Source organism: Rattus norvegicus, chromosome 15, assembly GCF_021556685.1.
Source record: "Rattus norvegicus strain SHRSP/BbbUtx chromosome 15, alternate assembly SHRSP_T2T, whole genome shotgun sequence".
In the NCBI taxonomy this organism is placed as follows: domain Eukaryota; kingdom Metazoa; phylum Chordata; class Mammalia; order Rodentia; family Muridae; genus Rattus; species Rattus norvegicus.
Genome location: NC_141548.1, coordinates 54,022,960 through 54,042,243, shown reverse-complemented (window position 1 = coordinate 54,042,243; position 19,284 = coordinate 54,022,960). Strand labels below are relative to the sequence as shown.

General features: G+C 40.5%; 1 protein-coding gene across 11 annotated transcripts in view; it reads left to right on the top strand.

Annotated features, from left to right (window-relative positions):
- The window catches only part of Cysltr2 (cysteinyl leukotriene receptor 2), a 111,152-nt gene extending 100,045 nt beyond the window's left edge, over window positions 1-11,107 (top strand). For 7 of the 11 annotated variants that reach the window (XM_087584857.1, XM_087584856.1, XM_087584860.1 and 4 more), the window contains 3 exons: window positions 3,229-3,299; window positions 5,163-5,289; window positions 7,092-11,086. In XM_087584857.1, coding sequence (XP_087440983.1) covers window positions 7,310-8,239 — 930 coding nt within the window. In that variant the 5' untranslated portion in view covers window positions 3,229-3,299; window positions 5,163-5,289; window positions 7,092-7,309 and the 3' untranslated portion in view covers window positions 8,240-11,086. 11 annotated transcript variants of the gene reach the window in all.
- Window positions 11,108-19,284: the final 8,177 nt, after the last annotated feature.

Genomic DNA, 19,284 nt, shown 5'->3' with positions numbered 1-19,284 from the left:
TCTTATTATGTTTCTTATTCTTTGTATTATTATGTGGACTCTTAGAGGCAATGCCATCTAGTCAAAAGTCATTATGAAAATGCCTATAATTGAATAAAGTTGGGTGAGTGGATTTGTATTAAGTGAAAGTGCCCATTATTGGTGTGGTGAGTTCTTAGAATTTTATGTTGTCTAAGCATCTATTTTAAATTCATTTTTAAGGACTACAGCGATGACCCAGTGGGTTAAAGTATGTACTGTTTTGTAGAGGATCAGAGTTAGGCCCATGTTGGGCAGCTTACAATTGCTAGTAACTCTAGCTTCAGGTGATCTAATCCCAGTGGCTTCTTTGTGCACTCATGTGCATATACCAACAGCCCCAATACATAATTAAACTATATGTGTACACACACACACACACACACACACACACACACACACTTATTTTTTCCTATCAGAATCAGGGCTCAGTCAGCCTTGAAAGTTAGTGTTTCTACCATCTGTGGCTGCAGTCCAGATGGGTGCTGTACCCTCTCACCTCCCATTGATAGCTTTCTGAAAGGTAGAGAATATCCCCTACTTGACTGTCTTTGCTGGACACTGTACCCCACATGCACTGTGAAGACACACAGTGGTATTTTTGGATCTTCTGCTTTACTTAGCTCTACTATGTAAAACTCTGGACCAATAAAATTCTCCCATGAGGTCCCCTCTCTCCCTACCTGTACCTTTTGACTTGGGAGAGCTTCCAGGCAAGCTCTGTACCTGCCAGGACCTGTAAGTAAGCAAATCGTTTTATTTTTATTTTGTGTCTCTCCTAATTGTTGAAGAGGTACTTCTGTCCCATGTTAAAGGTTTGGAAATGAGTGTTCCAAGAAGAAAGTGTTAGAAAGGAATTATTACAGGCTTCTCACTGCTGTGAGGTCACTTGGGAATATAGGTAAAGAAGATAGAGTTTGCAGAAATAAATGTGGTCATTAGTTCTGTAATAGATTCTGGAAACAGAGAAACGAATACCCAGGCAATGAGTATACATTACTAAAATCTCTGTGTGTGTGTGTGTGTGTGTGTGTGTGTGTGTGTGTGTATGTGTATCTGTCTGTATGTATGTATGTATGTATTGTGTGTATGTTCTTCCTCGTCATTCACAGGTTCTTTCCACACTCAGGGGCAGTTCTGTGGTATTTATATAAGTGTTTTTACTCTAGCTAAAAAAAAACTAAGGACAATGCTGATTACTCCTGACAGCTCTGCTTAATGAATTCAAATTTAAAAGCAGAACAAAAGCAATATAACTTTCTGGATTTAGTCACAAATTTTGGATGATCATCCCTAATTCTATCATTCCAGCTATGCTAACTATTGCTCCTAGCACATATGACAACAGGGAACCTAGGTATGTGCTATGGTTGTGTAGCTTGGTGTTCTTGGTGTTCTTGTAGGACTCCTCAGTGGCGGCAGTGGCTATCTCTGCTCTTTTTCCTGCTTTTGGGACCCTTTTCATCCTACTGGATTGTCTCACCCAGCCTTGATATGAGATATGTGCCTAGACATTATTTCTTGTTATGCCATGTTTGGTTGATCATCCTGAGAGGTTTGCTGTTTTCTGAAGGGAAATGAGGAGTCGATTTAGAGGAAAGAGGAGATGGGGGGAGAAATACTGGGAGGAGTATAGGGAGGGGAAACTGAAGTCAGGATGTAATATATGACAGAACGAATAAATTAATTAATTTTAAAAAGATGATATCTGTGGTAATATGGTTCAGTAGATAAAGACACTTCCAGCCAAGTTCAAGGAACTGAATCTGATTCCTGCAATCTACATGGAAGGACAGAGCAAACTCTGTCAGGATGTCCTTTGATTCACACACACAGTATAACATTCGTGTGTGTGTGTGTGTGTGTGTGTGTGTGTGTGTGTGTGTGTGTGTAGACACTTGCTCATGTCCTCATTCGTGACTGCACACTTACATGCACATAAATAAATAAATGTAATAAAAAATTAAAAACTAATGTCTGTAATTTATTATGCAACATAAACTTAAGCATCAGTGGGCTATGGGAAGAAAGTTTATTTTTGGCATGCTTTTTCCCCTGAAAGTTATTAAACCTTGTGAGCAATCATTTGAATTAAGAAGAGTGTCTATAAACTATGTAAAAAAATTATAAAGAAATTTCCTTTTCCCCTCGAGCAGCAAAAGACCATGATTGGTTCAAAATGACAGAGGGAGAGAAGAGATTTTGTATTAGATGTTAGAGGTGGCCACAGTGCATTTGTGGACAAGTCTGGTTGCAGAGGGACTGAGAAGCTCAGAACATGTGTCTGTCCTTTTTGAAGTTGTCTGTTTCTATAGTCAGTGGCCTGGCCCACAGATTATAGCAGGGGCTGCCCACTTCTACACTCAGCAACTGGGGAATTTTCACAAAACATTCAGGGTAAGGAGTCTTCAAGGCATGCACTTGTAGAATTTGGCCACAAGTTCCATTTTAGTTGGTTAACAAGAGGCAAAGTTAAAATATTGAAGACTTTTCGCTGCGTTTGTTTCTCACAGTTCTGCTGAGGTCTTTTCCATAGAGGTTCACATATTTTTCTCTGATGTCATTTCCAAAAGACCAAATATCCAGCTATAATATTTAAATCACAGAGGCTTCCCTGGGGAGACTTTTGAAGATGCCAGGTTCCTGTATTCCTCCCATTGGGGCATCAAAGAATAGAATCCAGAATTAAAAGTGAGCCTGAAGTAAGTCCCATCTTAAGAACTTATAGGGAGGTAATTGGTGACTTCTCCAGGAGAAGGCCAGTGACAGGAAAGGTGTCTTAGTGTTTTATTGCTGTGAAGAGACACCATGACCGTGGCAATTCTTATAAAGGAAAACATTTAAGTGGGAGTGGATAACAGGTTTAGTCCATTGACATCATGGCAGGGAACATGGCAGTCTGCAGGCAGGCACGGTGCTGGAGAAGGAACTGAGAGTTCTACTGGATCACCAGGCAGAAAGAAGTAAGAATAAACCACTGAACCTGGCTTAAGCTTTTGAAACCTTGAACACCTCCAACGAGCCACACGTCCTAATAGTACTACTCCCTGTGAGCCTACACAGGGCATGTTAATTCCAACCACACTGCAGAGGACAGTGGCAGGTTGAGGATTTTGTAACCCCCTTGCTTCTCCTAACCTTTGAAGATTGTGGACGATGATTAAAAAGAAGTTTCTGTGTAACAGACTGAACTGTTTTGTTCTTTTACAGTTGTTCTGGGGAAGGATGTGCCTCTTTGGCTAAGGAGAAGTCTTGGAACTTCTTGAATTGGGAAGATAAAAGTAAGCTACTTTCCCCTACTGTTACACACAGACCTCTCCAGCAATGACAAGAATCACTGAAATTTGGATAGAACCAAGGACCAGAGTAACGTCATAGACCTTTCTTCAGAGATAGATGGTCAAAAGATCTCAAGGCTTTCATTGTCCATGGTCTGCTCTTACAGATGTGTGAGGGAGGTGTTGCTGTAGGCAAGGTGTGCATCGGGCATTACTGGCCCATGCAATCCTTTAAATTACCCCACCGATCCCAGCTTAATATCACTGCTAATTTACTACTACTGTTGAGGGAATATCAAGAATCAGTTTTGCCAAATGTAAATTTTATTATAGCTCCTTCTGTAATAGTAAATTACCCCATGATTCTTTAATTCATTTACTGTTTAATAGTGGTTCTTAGAGTACCTGAAGAGTCCCTTTCCTCTCCTCCCCTCCCCTCTCCCCACTCTTTTTGTATTTACTATGTAGCCCTGGATGGCTTCAAACTTGAAATTATCCCACTTCAGTCTTCCAAGTCTGGAATTATATGTCTAGTCAATTTTAACTTAAAAGGTCCTTTTTTTATAATCAGTTTGAATTCCTGGGCTCATCCAAATTCATGCACCTTATATCAGCATAAATATCTTTTATCTTTTCTCATCTGACAGGTCTAACTGGGAACAATTTATTCAGCTATCCAAACATTTTATTTCTAGAAGAAATTTATATTTTAGGAACAAGTTTAAGTCAGTAACTATATAGTCTTATCAATTTCTAGTTGTTTGTTTTAAGATATGAACCAGTAACAAACAAAATTAAGTCAGGAAAGTCAGAAGACATACTAGGTCTTCAGAGAATGTGGCAATTTCCTAGTTGAAGTGTCAGATCATGGACATCTTTTTCTAAGTACAAGGGGACATGATCACAGAGTTTAGCGTGTCATAGCAATGCCTAGAGGAAAATCAGTCAAAAAAGCTGCATAGGAGGGGTGACTGGATGTCCCCTCACCCATCAATAAAATCAGCAGGAAAACTGCTAGGCTTAGGTAGGGTCCTAGAGCTAACCCAGTTAAGTTGGCTTAAGACTTCTAAAAGTCATGTTACAGAGTATATGACATCTAGCCAAAACAGGCACACAGGGGCCACTAGACCTAAGGAAAGACCAAAGTACACAATGGGTCTCTGACATTTCATCTATAGTTTAGTTGACATCCTTGCAAGTTTGTTAAGACTTTGCATGGCTGAAGAGAAAGGGATGTTGTGAGCCTAGAGTCTTACAAGAAAAAATATTTTGGTACATAGCTGTTCTAATAGGTTTGGCATTTAAGCACACACATGCTTCTATTAATTTTTTAGTATTTAATTTTTAAATACTTTGAGGATTTTATGGACATATAGAATGTATTTTCATCATACCCCACATTCCTCCAGAGCTCTTTCCAGAAGCCCTTCCTCTCCCTCCCAACTTCATATCCTTTCCTTCTTTAGAGCCCAGTCCTATTACTTCTGTCTGCATGCACATGCATGTAAAGGCCACCCACTAGAGACTGGGCGACTTAGGCGGAACCTAGGAAGAAAACTGAGTGAGCCCCTTCTTCAGTCCATCAACTGCCAATAACTTTTAGCTTGTGGCAGGGCCTTGTGAACCCTTTCTCCATCCAATAAGCATGCTTTTGAAAACAAAAACCACAAGTGTAACCCTTGGAATATATTTTTATTAGCATATTTTACTTAAATATAGTTAACTGTGAAAAAAGTCAACTTTCATTTTTATTTATTAGCTTTTTATGACTAAATAGACAAAAGAATGCTCATATTACTTTTAAATTAATTAAAATTTAAAGGATATTTAAAAATCTGATTATCCATGTTATCTTTCTTGTCATAGGATGAAGAAGATGATCTTTTAGAGGCTACTTGTACCAATAGTTTGAGCTCCAAAGGCATTTCAATTCTGATTTGGAGCCTGAATTTGGGAAAGGAAGAATCAACAATAGTTGTCCAAGAGACAAGATGTAAGTTCCACCTACCTAGAGTCAAGAAATAATTATTGACAACATTGCAAAAATCACAATTAATAATATTACTAGGAGCTTAACTTTGACTTTTGGGAAAGCATTGTATCTTTCTGAAAGCAACCTGAAAGGATATTTAAATGGACAAAATTAACACTATTTTATTGACAAAATTATTTGTGGCATAAAATAAGAATTATTTTATATAAAAACCCAAATTCCAATTTTGCTTGTTTTGTATATTATTTGTACAACAAACTATAACAGATCTTTTATTAATATGCCTATGTGATTATATATCTAGATGTATACATATATCCAAATTATTGATTTTTTAAAAACTGTTTGACATACTTTCAGACACTTGTACTGTCAGACACCTGAGCTGGACAGAGATGCTAATCTCATCCTGACTTGAGCGGAGCTTCTCTCTGAAAACAGAGATCCATGGTTGTTGAAGGTGCTGGGATTAAGTGACAGCTGAGTGCTCAGCCCCACATAGGATAGCAGAGCATCCTACCTGAAGCTCAGGGGGCAGGATTAAGAAGAGGAGGGAGCTATGGTGGGGGCATGGGAGAGTAGGAAGAAAGGGAGGAGGGCTACAAATCACCATCTCTGAGCATAGCAAAGCCACTGGAAACACCAACTCATGGTCGCTGTGATTGGGTGTACAGGGCTTACAGAAACTGAGTTTGTCCATGTCCAGTCAGAGATCCAACAGGGGCTCATGGCCCTATCCCTCTCTGCTGAACCATTGGCTACTGATGGATTTTAGAGGTGAGGTAGCTGTTGTCTCCAGTTGTTTACCCAGCAAATTTCAACGGATCATTTCAATCCAGCAGTCACACAACATCCTGGTTAAATCAGTGGGTCACAAAACAAAAGACAATGTGTGAATGTGGACGGGCAGTTGTGGGGGCGATGTGCATGCTCTGTGAGTGCTTGAGAAGGGTGTCTATTCTGCTTGCTCAGTGAACTGTTTCGTAGATGCCAATGCTGTCTGTGGGTCTCGATGTTCTCGGTTTCTTGCTGACTTTTTGAAGTGTTTGTCTACTTGCTCTATCAGTGCTTGGAAGGGGCTCTCGAGATCATTAACGTAACTAGGTTTGTCTCCCTGTTTCTGTCAGTTTTGCCTCACACATTCATAGCTCTATTGCTTGGTGCATCCCACTCAGAACTTGTAAGTTGTTTTATCGGTAGAGAATATGCACAGTACATAAAGAGGTCTTTAGTTTGCACATTTCAAGCTTCTAACCCCCCTTTTCATCTGTATATTTAGACCATTGATATGTAGTGTACTTATGAATATATTGAGGGTATAAATCCTTTTTTATACTACTTGTTTCCTTTTCCCTGCCTTCATATTGGTTACACAAACTCTTGAAAATTTCATGTTAATTTATCTTTAGTTTTTAGTACATACTTTTGTAAAGATTTTTTTTAGTTTATGCTTTCATAATTTTGTCAGTTCAAATGTGGTATAGAATCCCTTTATATATCTTTATTTTTCTTCATGTATAATATTCTAATCTACAACTTCTCTATATCCATTTAATGCCATATCAGACAGTGCTATAGTTTTTGTTTCAAGCATCAAGTATAACTTAGACTTGAAAAGGAAACAGGAAGCTGGTGTCCTTGTATTCCTTTGTTTTTTTTTCTCTCTTTCCCGCCCCCCCGATATTCTAAAGTTAATTCTTCTATTTATCATTTCCTTTTTCGGGAACTTTATTTAGTCATTCTTTAAAAAATGCTTATGTATTTTTCTTTTATTGTGTGGATGTTTCGCTTGCATCCTGTAGGTCCACCGTGCATATGTCTGATGCCTGCCAAGGTCAGAAGAGGGTGTCGGAGAAACTTGCTTCTCGCCATGTGAGATGGAGTACGGCAAATGTTTGATCACTAATCAGGAAGAAAAGTGGAATTGTATGAAGTAACTTTTTGGGTTTATTTCTTTTTAAACTAATATAAAGAGAAAACTTTATATTAGTCCTTGCCTCTGTCCAACTCCATATTAGAAATGGGAGTAACTGGGACCCCCAGCTATTATAGTGACAAGAACTGTACAATAGAAAACTTCAAGAGGGACTTTTACCCTATCATCTACCTGATAATATTTGTCTGGGGAGCCTTGGGAAATGGCTTTTCCATATATGTCTTCCTACAGACTTACAAGAAGTCCACATCTGTGAATGTTTTCATGCTCAACCTGGCCATTTCAGATTTCCTATTCATAAGCACCCTGCCCTTCAGGGCTGACTATAATTTCAGAGGTTCTGATTGGATATTTGGGGACTGGGCCTGCAGAATTATGTCTTATTCTTTATATGTCAACATGTATACTAGCATTTATTTCCTAACTGTGCTGAGTATTGTGCGCTTCCTGGCCACTGCCCACCCCTTCCAGATGCTCCATATCACCAGCGTTAGGAGTGCCTGGATCCTCTGTGGGATTATATGGGTCTTCATCATGGCTTCCTCAGGACTGCTTCTGAAGCATGGCCAAGAGAAGAAAAATAACACTACATTGTGCTTTGAGCTGAATCTCCAAAAGTTTAAAAATCTCGTCATCTTGAACTACATTGCATTAGGGGTGGGCTTCTTGCTTCCATTTTTCATACTCACCATCTGCTACCTGTTGATCATCCGGGTCTTGTTAAAGGTGGAGATTCCAGAATCAGGTCCACGGGATGCTCAGAGGAAGGCACTGACCACTATCGTCATTGCCATGATCATCTTCCTCCTCTGTTTTCTGCCATACCATGCACTTCGGACCATCCACTTGGTCACATGGGATGCAGATTCATGTATGGATGAATTACATAAGGCCACGGTCATCACTCTGACCTTGGCTGCAGCCAACAGCTGCTTCAATCCCTTTCTCTATTATTTTGCTGGAGAGAATTTCAAAGCACGATTAAGGGCTATATTCAGCAAAGATCATCTATAGAAAGCAAAGTCAAAGTGCAGCCTTCCTATTTGTGTATTACTGAAGACCAGAGTTAAGAGCATAAGGGGCTGTTCTGGAGGTACGCTCATGAACACTGGTGTCCACCTTCACTCACTCAGGGTCTCCAAATTACTTCATATCTGTGTCATAACCAACAAGTCTTGGTTCCTGACATTTAAATGACCACAACATTTGCTAATAAAGCCTATTTCAGAAATTTTATTAGATGTATTTTTAGTGGTTGGGACTAAATGAGAAATTAGGAAAAATATTTCTACTGGAATCTTGCATGCTAAAATGTGACATTAGTAAAACATGTTACACACAGTAGGCCATGTTTTGCATCAGATATTATGCTAGCTCTTTGGCCCAGACATTCTAAATTCCTAACTTGAAGACATTCTTAAGCACCCTAGCTTCTCCAAATCCTTTCTCTCTTAAAGCTTTTAAGACACAGTCAAATCGCCTGGAGGCCTGAGTGCAGCTAGAAGAGCATCCCAAGGCCTCTGGGACAGGCTTTACTTTGAAGAGGAAAACTATCTTCTAATGCAAGTCAAGGTCCAGACAAGATTGGCAAGAGAAAAAGGAGGAGAAGGATTAAGGCCAGAGAGTGAATGATGAGTAGAAGTAAAGAGTAATTTCATCTTTGCCTCCAAGAGATAGGTTCCAGCAGCCAAATGGAAGAATGTACCTTTTGTGTCTTACCAGGAGGTAGGCAGACTGAGGAGTGGGGCTGTGTTGGGATCACATCCCTAGGGGATACAAGAATCATGTGTGGAATAGGAATGAGGAATAGCCATGGACATGCATCTCATGAGACTCGGGACTGAACTGATGTCATTGTAGTCATTGGCCCCTCCTATTAACCCATGGAGATGACAATTGAAGGAGGTGGACCATCGGGAAAGGGGTGGGCAGAACGTGAGAAGTGATGTAGAAAAAAGTCCTTGATAATAGAAAGAGACCCTTTCTATCCACAGAAACTGGCTACAGATACTACCAATTATTCACATGACCTTTGTGTTGACTCCAACAGTCAAGTGCTGCATCCTTCAGAAATGCTGAAGAAAGCACAGAGATTCCATGGGTGGAGAACTTAAGAAGTGTGTCCAAGTCTACACAGCTGGTGAGCACTTTAAAAGCCCTGAGGAAATATTAACTTGGTGCTCTCCCCCTAACCCCTGTGAACCTCCAAAAAGTCTGCACGGAAACCCATGGTCAAAGTCTGCATGGAAACCCATGGTCAAAGACTGCATGGAAACCCATGGTCAAAGACTGCATGGAAACCCATGGTCAAAAGTCTGCATGGAGACTTTCTCTCTTGTCAGACACATATGCCTTTCTCATCCTTACAAGGAAAGCAAGGTCTGGGGGCTGGAGAGATGCTTTTGGGGTTAATAGCACTTGTTGCTTTTATAAAGGAGTCAAGCACTGACATGGAGGCTCACAGCCATCTTTAACTCCACAGGATTTGATGCTCTCTTGTGGCTCTGTGGGCATGCACACAGTGTGGAGACATACGTACAGACAAAACATTCATTAACAACCTTAAAAAATCCTTAACAACCACAAAAATAATAATGACAATAGTCATAAAACAAAGCAATTTTTGGCTCCTGGCACAGCTTGGGGTGGAAGGGAGATTGTGTTCTCAAGTTGGAGAGTACTACAGTAGTGTTAATATGAAACTACAATTCTGTAACCTTCCTTTATTTAGCTACCAGAATGATAGAGAGATACCAGGGAAGACCTAGAACATCTGCCTACAGGGCAACTCCTCTATCCTAGAGACGAGGCTGACAGACACTTGGGAATCCTCCAATTCCAAATCTGAATGTCTACTCTCTCATTTACCTAACAGCAAAGCCTAAAATCTACAATAGCCAACTTGGTCTAGTTCCACACTTGATTATAAACAAGTTAATGACCACACAATTTTTAGTGGAAAACCCCTTAACATTTAAGGCACCAACATTTTTTCATTTTTTATTGGTTATTTTTTAATTTACATTTCAAATGTTATCCCCTTTCCCAGTTTCCCTTCCATAAGCCCCCTATCCCATCCCCTCTCCCCCTTCTTGTATGAGGGTGTTCCCCCACCCACCCACTTACCCCTTCCCACCTCCCCACCTTGGTATTCCTCTATACTGGGGGATCCAGCCTTGGCAGGACCAAGGGCTTCTCTTCCCATTGGTTCCCAACAAGGCCATCCTCTGCTACGTATGCACTTGGAGATACGGGTCTGTCCATGTGTACTCTTTGGATGGTGGTTTAGTCCCTGGGAGCTCTAGTTGGTTGGTATTGTTGTTCTTATGGGGTTGCAAATCCCTTTAGCTCCTTCAATTCTTTCTCTAACTCCTCCAACAGGGACCCTGTTCTCAGCTCAATGGTTGGCTGCAAGCCATCTGCCTCTGTATTTGTCATGCTCTGGCAGAGCCTCTTAGGAGACAGCTATATCAGGCTCCTGCCAGGATGCACTTCTTGGTATTAGCAATATTGTGTGGGTTCAAGGAACCAACAATTAAGAGCACAGAGTGTGACATTTTGATAGAAAAGGTTTCAACATTTTCTTATATCAGAAAGCACTGGGATACTGCTCAAAACAAACAAGCAAGCAAACAAACATGAGGAAACAGACAACCAAGACAATGATAGCACAACACAGTCATTAGTATGTTAGAGAAGAAAAGTGTTAGCTAAGAGCGTGAGTAATAACTGGAGTCCACTGCATAGTTGAGTATTTTCACAGAGCATGACACATAGGAACACTATGATGAATTCTCAGGAAATGAGTGAGGAGGATAGATGTGGGGTAGGAGGAGAGGCACAAGAAGCTTGGGTGTACATTCTCCACCAGAGAAAAGTTCATGTTAACCAAAGTTGGGGAGCAATAAACAGCTACCCAGCATGTTGTTTAGTGAGAGGGAGTGAATGGAAGAGGGTGGGGTTGGGTGTGCAAAAAGACCTGGAGGAGATTGCTTCTGTACAGGGAGCTGAGGGTGGGATATTTGTTACTGTGAATTGTCAAACTGAGTGATTTGTGAATGTGCACTGCTGAAATAAAATAAAATTAAATAGAAACCTTTAAATCAACTTGGTGTTTCTAAAGAAGTAAGAATATGAATAACAGAAATGGTATCAGGGGGGAAAAAGCCTCTTACGGTGGAATGTCTCTGAGGCAAGAGACAAAGTAGAAGTGTGTTTGCCCAAGTGCAGGCCAGGAATGCCCTGAGGTTTTTAGATACAGCTCTTGTTGGTTGAGAGATGAGGCAACTCTTCCAAGAAATATGTAAACTCTTCAAGCAGGAGAAAGGATTTTTTGTATGGAAGCTTTTTTCAGTAGGGTCCAGGACTGGATTACATTGTGGTTTAGAACCGTGCTGAGTAATGGAAACCTATTAGATTTTATCATGGTTTATTCTCAAGCAGAGATGATCTCAAACTAGAAAAAAAAAAAAAGGTAAGGAGAGGAGACCGGCAGACATGATAGCTTTCTATCCAGAATTTGCTTTCTACCTAGACAAATATTTAGAAGGTAGATGTCCACCAGAGGAGAATGGGAGCCCGAGGAATATGGGAATGAGAGATCATCACTTTTAACATCCAGCCTAGAGAGAGAGAGAGAGGCTAGTAAAAGTCATAAAGGAAAAGACATTGAGAAAGAACTTGTTCTGATGCAGATGCAAATACAGATTAACATTCTGGTATAGTAGCACTAGCATAAACATCTACAGACACCTGAAAAGAAACAGTTTGGACACAAGCTACTTGCCACGGAGAGTTGGAAGAAGTCTGGTGGGTTAGCTGTGTGATGTCTGCAGGGTGCTAAAAGCTCAGCCTATGGACTGCCAACTCTAATGCCCTGTGCCTTTGCATTCCAAGTATGGGTAGACAGAGCACAATGTACTGGCCAGAAAGACAGCCTGAAACATGGGTCAGTGCTTTGGTGAGCTGGTGTCTGACGACCAGAGACGATCTCAGAATACCTCAGTCCTTTGCGTAACAGACAGGAAACAGCAGACTGTTGTTGCCTTAGGGTTTTACTGGAGTGAACAGACACCATGACCAAGGCAAGTCTTTCAAAGGACAACATTTAATTGGAGCTGTCTTACAGGTACAGAGGTTCAGTCCATTATCATCAAGGCGGGAACATGGTAGCATCCAGGCAAGCATGATGCAGGAGGAGCTGAGAGTTCTACATCTTCATCTAAAAGCTGCTGGAAGTGAAAGACTGGCTCCCAGGCAGCTAGGACAAGGAAGGGTATTAAAACCCACACCCACAAGGCCACACCTCCCAACCGTACCACTCCCTGGGTCAAGCATGTACAAACCATCACAGTTGTGTAACTTACACACTGGGGCACCAAAGACAAGGTTGAATTTCCCATCAGCTGGTACAATGAGGGCTTGAATCTCAGTAAATTAATGTTCTTCAAATCAACTGATACGATACAATAACATTTTAGCTGGAAGCCTCCATCCATTCTTTATTAACAGCATATTTCACACAAATAAAGATATAAGCTAAAGAAGAACCAAATAGTGGCCTCTGTTTCTACTCTTTAGTACGAGGGCTGAGCTTTTATTAGTGCTGCATGGTCATTCACAGATCTATGACCATAGAGATCGTCAATCTCAATTTCATATTATTAGTTTTATTTATAGTTTTACCACATAAACGTACCCACATACAATACTGTTTTGTTTGGATGTTTGTGTACTTTGTTTTGGAAAAATAGAATAATACAGGCACTCTTTTTTCCTTTCCAGATTTAGTTATTTATTTATTTGAAAGTCAATCAGGATGTTGCCTCTTGGATGACTAATACAATCGAACTATTCATGCTCTTGTTAATAAGACTTAAGGTTTTTGTTTTTCTTTTTTTTTTTTTGGCAAGGTCCCGTTCAGACTGGGGTGGCCTTGAATTCACGATGTAGCCAAGGATAACTTTAAACTCCTAATCCTTAAGCTTTTGCTTCCCAAGTGCTGGGTTACAGGCATGCACCACCGTGCCTGATTTTATGCCTGCTGACTTAGCACTCTACTAACTGAGCTACATCCGCAGCTCTGTGTCTTAGGTCTCTGTCAGTATTAAGGAACACATTCTCATATGTGTCTGAGTGCACACACTTAATGAAAAATATTCTCCAGATCCTAAATTTAGGAATGTGCTCATGATAGCACATTTTTGAATACTACTCAACTATTTTCCAAACTGGTTTTACCAACTCAAACACATTCTAGCAGTATACGTGAACTCTCATGGGTCACCTGTGGTGGTTTAAATAAGAATGGCCCCCATAGACTCATGTGTTTGAATGCTCAGCTTATAGGGAGTGGCACTATTAGGAGGTATTGCTTTGTTGGAGGAAATTAGTCACTGCAGAGGCAGGCTTTGAGGTCTCATATACTCAAGCTACACCATGTGGCATGCAGTCTCCTTCTGCTGCCTGCAGATCAAGATATAGAATTCTCAGCTTCTTCTCCTGCACCATGTCTGCCTGTATACTGCCATGATGATAATGAACTAAACTTCTGAAATTGCATCCAGCCCCAGTGAAATGTTTTCCATTGTAAGAGTTTCTATGGTTATGGTGTCTCTTTACTGCAATAGAAACCCTAACTAAGACACAGTTCGTGGAAGGTAACATCTTTGGGAAGGGATGAAGGGTCACCAAGAGAATTGTAATTATTATATACAGGTATTATGCTTTTGACAGTGGGATGAGATGGACAGTCTGAATTGTAAGATGGACGAGTGCACAAAGATATGGGCACTACAGTGTGCAAGTCTAGAACTGCAGATGGCCAGCTGGGTTAATGTCTGCTGCTATTTGTCACTGCCTAACTGTCGTCATCCAACTGGCATTCTGTTGATATCACCAACTAGCATTTATTAATGTTATACTCTTTTCTAAAACATATGTGTGCATTTCATGCACTACAAGAACTTGAAAATATCCAAAATATATAAAGAACTCAAGAAACTAGGCACCAATAAACTAAATAACCCCAATTAAAATATGGGGTACAGAGCTAAACAGAATTCTCAAAAGAAGAATCTCTAATGACCTAGAAGCACTTAAAGAACTGTTCAGCATCCTTAGTCATTAGGGAAATGCAGATCAAAGCTACAGTGAAATTCAATCTTACACCTGTCAGAATGGCTAAGATCAAAAACATAAGTGACAACTCATGCTGGCAAGGATGTGGAGCAAAGGGAACGCTTCTTTATTGCTGGTTGGAGTGCAAACTAGTATAGCCACTATGGAAATCAATATGGAGGTTCCTCAGAAAATTGGCAATCAATTTATCTCAAGACTCAGCTATACCACTCTTGGGCATATACCCAAAGGATACTTGTTATACCCATTCTCCCCAACCTACCATAAGGGCACTTGCTCAACCATGTTCATATCAGCTTTATTTGCAACAGGCAGAAACTGAAAACAACCTATATGTTCCTCAACTGAAGAAAGGATAAAGGAAATGTGGTACATTTACACAATGGAGTATTACTCAGTTGTTAAAAACAATGACATCATAAAATTTATGTGCCTATAAGACATGCCAAGACAATGGTGGCACAAAACTTGTGAGAGTGGACAATCCATGACTGATCCAACTTGAGGCTGCCTCTCATGACATGAGCCTGACTGGAATTAGTGTTGCCCATGTACATATAGATGGGAGGGGGCACCCATTTGGGGTGAGGCATGGGAAAATCTACAAATAGCCACATCTCATAAGAAAACTTACTCTTTCTTCCTCAGAAGACAACAAGGGTTAATAGCTTCTCAAGTAGTAGGGTCTTGGAGTACCTCCTCTATCCATCTGGCAGTTTTGACTGGCTTGGTCTCTTGCAGGTATGTGTAGGCAGTCAGCCATAGCTGCTAAGAGCTGATATAAACGTCAGCTGTGTCATTTCCAGAAGGCATTTCATAGCACCTCCATTTCTTGGCTCTTACATTCTTTTTTTTTTTTTTTGGTTCTTTTTTTCGGAGCTGGGGACTGAACCCAGGGCCTTGTGCTTCCTAGGTAAGTGCTCTACCACTGAGCTAAATCCCCAGCCCCTCTTACATTCTTTCCACTGGATATTCTGTAATGTTTTCTGACTATTAAATGAGGAAAGTTTGTAGGCAAAAATTTTTGCAACCTACTTTTAATAAGGGTTCAGTCTCTCCTCTAATCCACCACCCAGTAGAGGTAGTGGAGGAGAAAAGTTATTAGCATACGGGGGATACGGACCCGTTTAGCAATAATTCTTTAGGGGAAAGCTCAATTTTCTTTGGCAGCATTTCAGTCCTGTAGCAAATATGAAGTACGATTCAGCAGCTGCAGACAAGTCCTCTAGGCAGGCAGACACCAGGCACGAACCAGCAGCTACAGTCCAGTCCTTTCAGCAAGCAGATACCAGGCAGCTGTAGTTCAATCCAGAAAACAAAACAAAACAAAAACAAAAACAAAAGAACAAACAAACAAAACCCCCAAAAAACAAAAAAACCACCGCGCTTACCAACTGGCTTGAGGTGAGCCCATGGAATTGGCAAGCTGCCTCAGGAAACTCATGAACAGTTCTTGGGCAGGTTTCTCTCAATGGCAGTGTTACCACAAGGTGAACACAGCAACGCTATGTAAGGCGAACCAATACATTCACCCCTTTAGTGAGGTAGGACAAACCAAACCAATGCTCAGTGCTGTCTCCCACAGTCTGTGGGGTCATATTTATAATCCTTCATCAAGCACACTTTCACATGTTTATGATATCCAAACATGCCTTCACCTGTGTCTTCCTCAGGAAAACAGTCTTTCATGTGTTTGCTTTAGCAAGACATTCTTTTACTTGCATATCCCAGCAAAACAACATTTGACATAACTGACTTTCTAAAGAAACTAGAAATTACCACTTCAAAAGTTGGTATAGGAGAGCTCACCACCTGGACAGGTGGGCACTCCTGAGACTGCAGAGCAGGAGAGACCACCAATACTGCCCAACCCTGCCCACATCCCTGGCTCAAGAGTATACTATATAGGGCCTCTGGGAACCAGAAGATAGGGGCACTCAAGCGGCAGGTCCCCTGTAGTCCAGACACCACCTGAATCTGAAGGGATCCAATCAAAAGCTCCCTGCACCCAAATCCCGTGAGAGGAAGAGCTAAACCTTCAGAGGGGCAGACATGCCTGGGAGGCCAGAAAAGACTACACTCTGCCCACATTTCTGACTCCAGAGGAAAACACCTAATGCCATCTGGGACCCCGGTACACAGGGGCTCCGGGAAAAGGTGGGGCAGGCCCTCCTGGTTGCCACCCTCATGGAGAACTCAAAAGCAGCCCCCCAGGAGCCACTTCAGCCTTGGAACCACAGGTAAGACCAACTTTTCTGCTCCAAGTAACCTGCCTGATGGACTCAGGACATAGGCCCACAGGAACAGCTGAAGACCAGTAGACAGGAAAGACTACATGCCCGAAAGCAGAACACTCTGTTCCCATAACTGGCTGAAAGAAAACAGGAAAACAGGTCTACAGCACTCCTGACACACAGGCCAATAGGATGGTCTAGTCACTGTCAGAAATAGCAGAACAAGGTAACACCATAGACAACCTGATGGCGAGAGGCAAGGACCAGTAAATATCTTCAAAAAAATCATAGAAGAAAACTTCCCTAACCTAAAGAAAGAGATGCCCATAAACATACAAGAAGCCTACAGAACTCCAAATAGATTGGACCAGAAAAGAAACTCCTCCTGTCACATAATAGTCAAAACACCAAATGCACAAAATAAGAAAGAATATTAAAAGCAGTAAGGGAAAAATGTCAAGTAACATATAAAGGCAGACCTATCAGAATCACACCAGACTTCTCGCCAGAGACTATGAAAGCCAGAAGATCCTGGACAGATGTCATACAGACCCTAAGAGAACACAATGCCAGCCCAGGTTACTGTATCCAGCAAAACTCTCAATTAACATAGATGGAGAAAACAAGATATTTCATGACAAAACCAAATTTACACAATATCTTTCTACAAATCCAGCACTACAAAGGATAATAAATGGCAAAGCTCAACATAAGGAGGCAAGCTAAACCCTAGAAAAAGCAAGAAACTAATTGTCTTGGCAACAAAACAAAGAGAAGAAAAGCACACAAACATAATCTCACATCCAAATACGAATATAACAGGAAGCAACAATCACTATTCCTTAATATCTCTCAACATCAAAGGACTCAACTCTCCAATAAAAAGACTTAGATTAACAAACTGGATACGCAATGAGGACCTTCATTCTGCTGCCTACAGGAAACACACCTCAGAGACAAAGACAGATACTACCTCAGAGTGAAAGCCTGGAAAACAACTTTCCAAGCAAATGGTTTGAGGAAGCAAGCTAGAGTAGCCATTCTAATATCAAATAAAATCTATTTTCAACTAAAAGTCATCAAAAAGATAAGGAAGGACACTTCATATTCATCAAAGGAAAAATCCACCAAGATGAACTCTCAATCCTAAATATCTATGCTCCAAATACAAGGGCACCTACATACGTAAAAGAAACCTTACCAAAGCTCAAAGCACACATTGCACCTCACACAATAATAGTAGGAGATTTCAATACCCCACTCTCATCAATGGACAGATCATGGAAACAGAAATTAAACAGAGACATAGACAGACTAAGAGAAGTCATGAACCAAATGGACTTAACAGATATTTATAGAACATTCTTTCCTAAAACAAAAGGATATACCTTCTTCTCACCACCTCATGGTACTCTTTCCAAAATTGACCATATAATTGGTCATAAAACAGGCCTCAATAGATACAGAAAGTTAGAAATAGTCCCATGTGTCCTATCAGACCACCACAGGGTAAAGCTGGTCTTTAACAACAATAAGGGAAGAATGCCCACATGTACATGGAAGTTAAACAATGCTCTACTCAATGATAACCTGGTCAAGGAAGAAATAAAGAAAGAAATTAAAGACTTCTTAGAATTTAATGAAAATGAAGGTACAACATACCCAAACTTATGGGACACAATGAAAGCTGTGCTAAGAGGAAAACTCATAGCTCTGAGTGCCTGCAGAAAGAAACAGGAGAGAGCATATATCAGCAGCTTGACAGCACACCTAAAAACTCTAGAACAAAAAGAAGCAAATATACCCAGGAGGAGAAGTCAGGAAATAATCAAACTCAGAGAAGAAATCAACCAAGGAGAAACAAAAAGGACCATAGAAAGAATCAACAGAACCAAAAGTTGGTTCTTTGAGAAAATTAACAAGATAGATAAACCCTTATCTAGACTAACAAGAGGACACAGAGAGTATGCCCAAATTAACAAAATCAGAAATAAAAAGGAAGCCATAACTACAGAATCAGAGGAAGTTCAAAAAATCATCAGATCCTACTACAAAAGCTTATATTCAACCAAACTTGAAAATCTGCAGGAAATAGACAATTTCCTAGACAGATACCAGGTACCGAAGTTAAATCAGGAACAGATAAACCATTTAAATAACCCCATGACTCCTAAAGAATTAGAAGCAGTCATTAAAGGTCTCAAAACCAAAAAGAGTCCAGGTCCAGACAGGTTCAGTGCAGAATTCTATCATACCTTCATAGAAGACCTCATACCAATATTATCCAAACTATTCCACAAAATTGAAACAGATGGAGCACTACTGAATTCCTTCTATGAAGTCACAATTACTCTTATACCTAAACCACACAAAGACCCAACAAAGAAAGAGAACTTCAGACCAATTTCCCTTATGAATATCGATGCAAAAATACTCAACAAAATTCTGGCAAACCGAATCCAAGAGCACATCAAAACAATCATCCACCATGATCAAGTAGGCTTCATCCCAGGCATGCAGGGATGGTTTAATATACGGAAAACCATCAACGTAATCCATTATATAAACAATCTGAAAGAACAAAACCACATGATCATTTCATTAGATGCTGAGAAAGCATTTGACAAAATTCAACACCCCTTCATGATAAAAGTCCTGGAAAGAATAGGAATTCAAGACCCATAC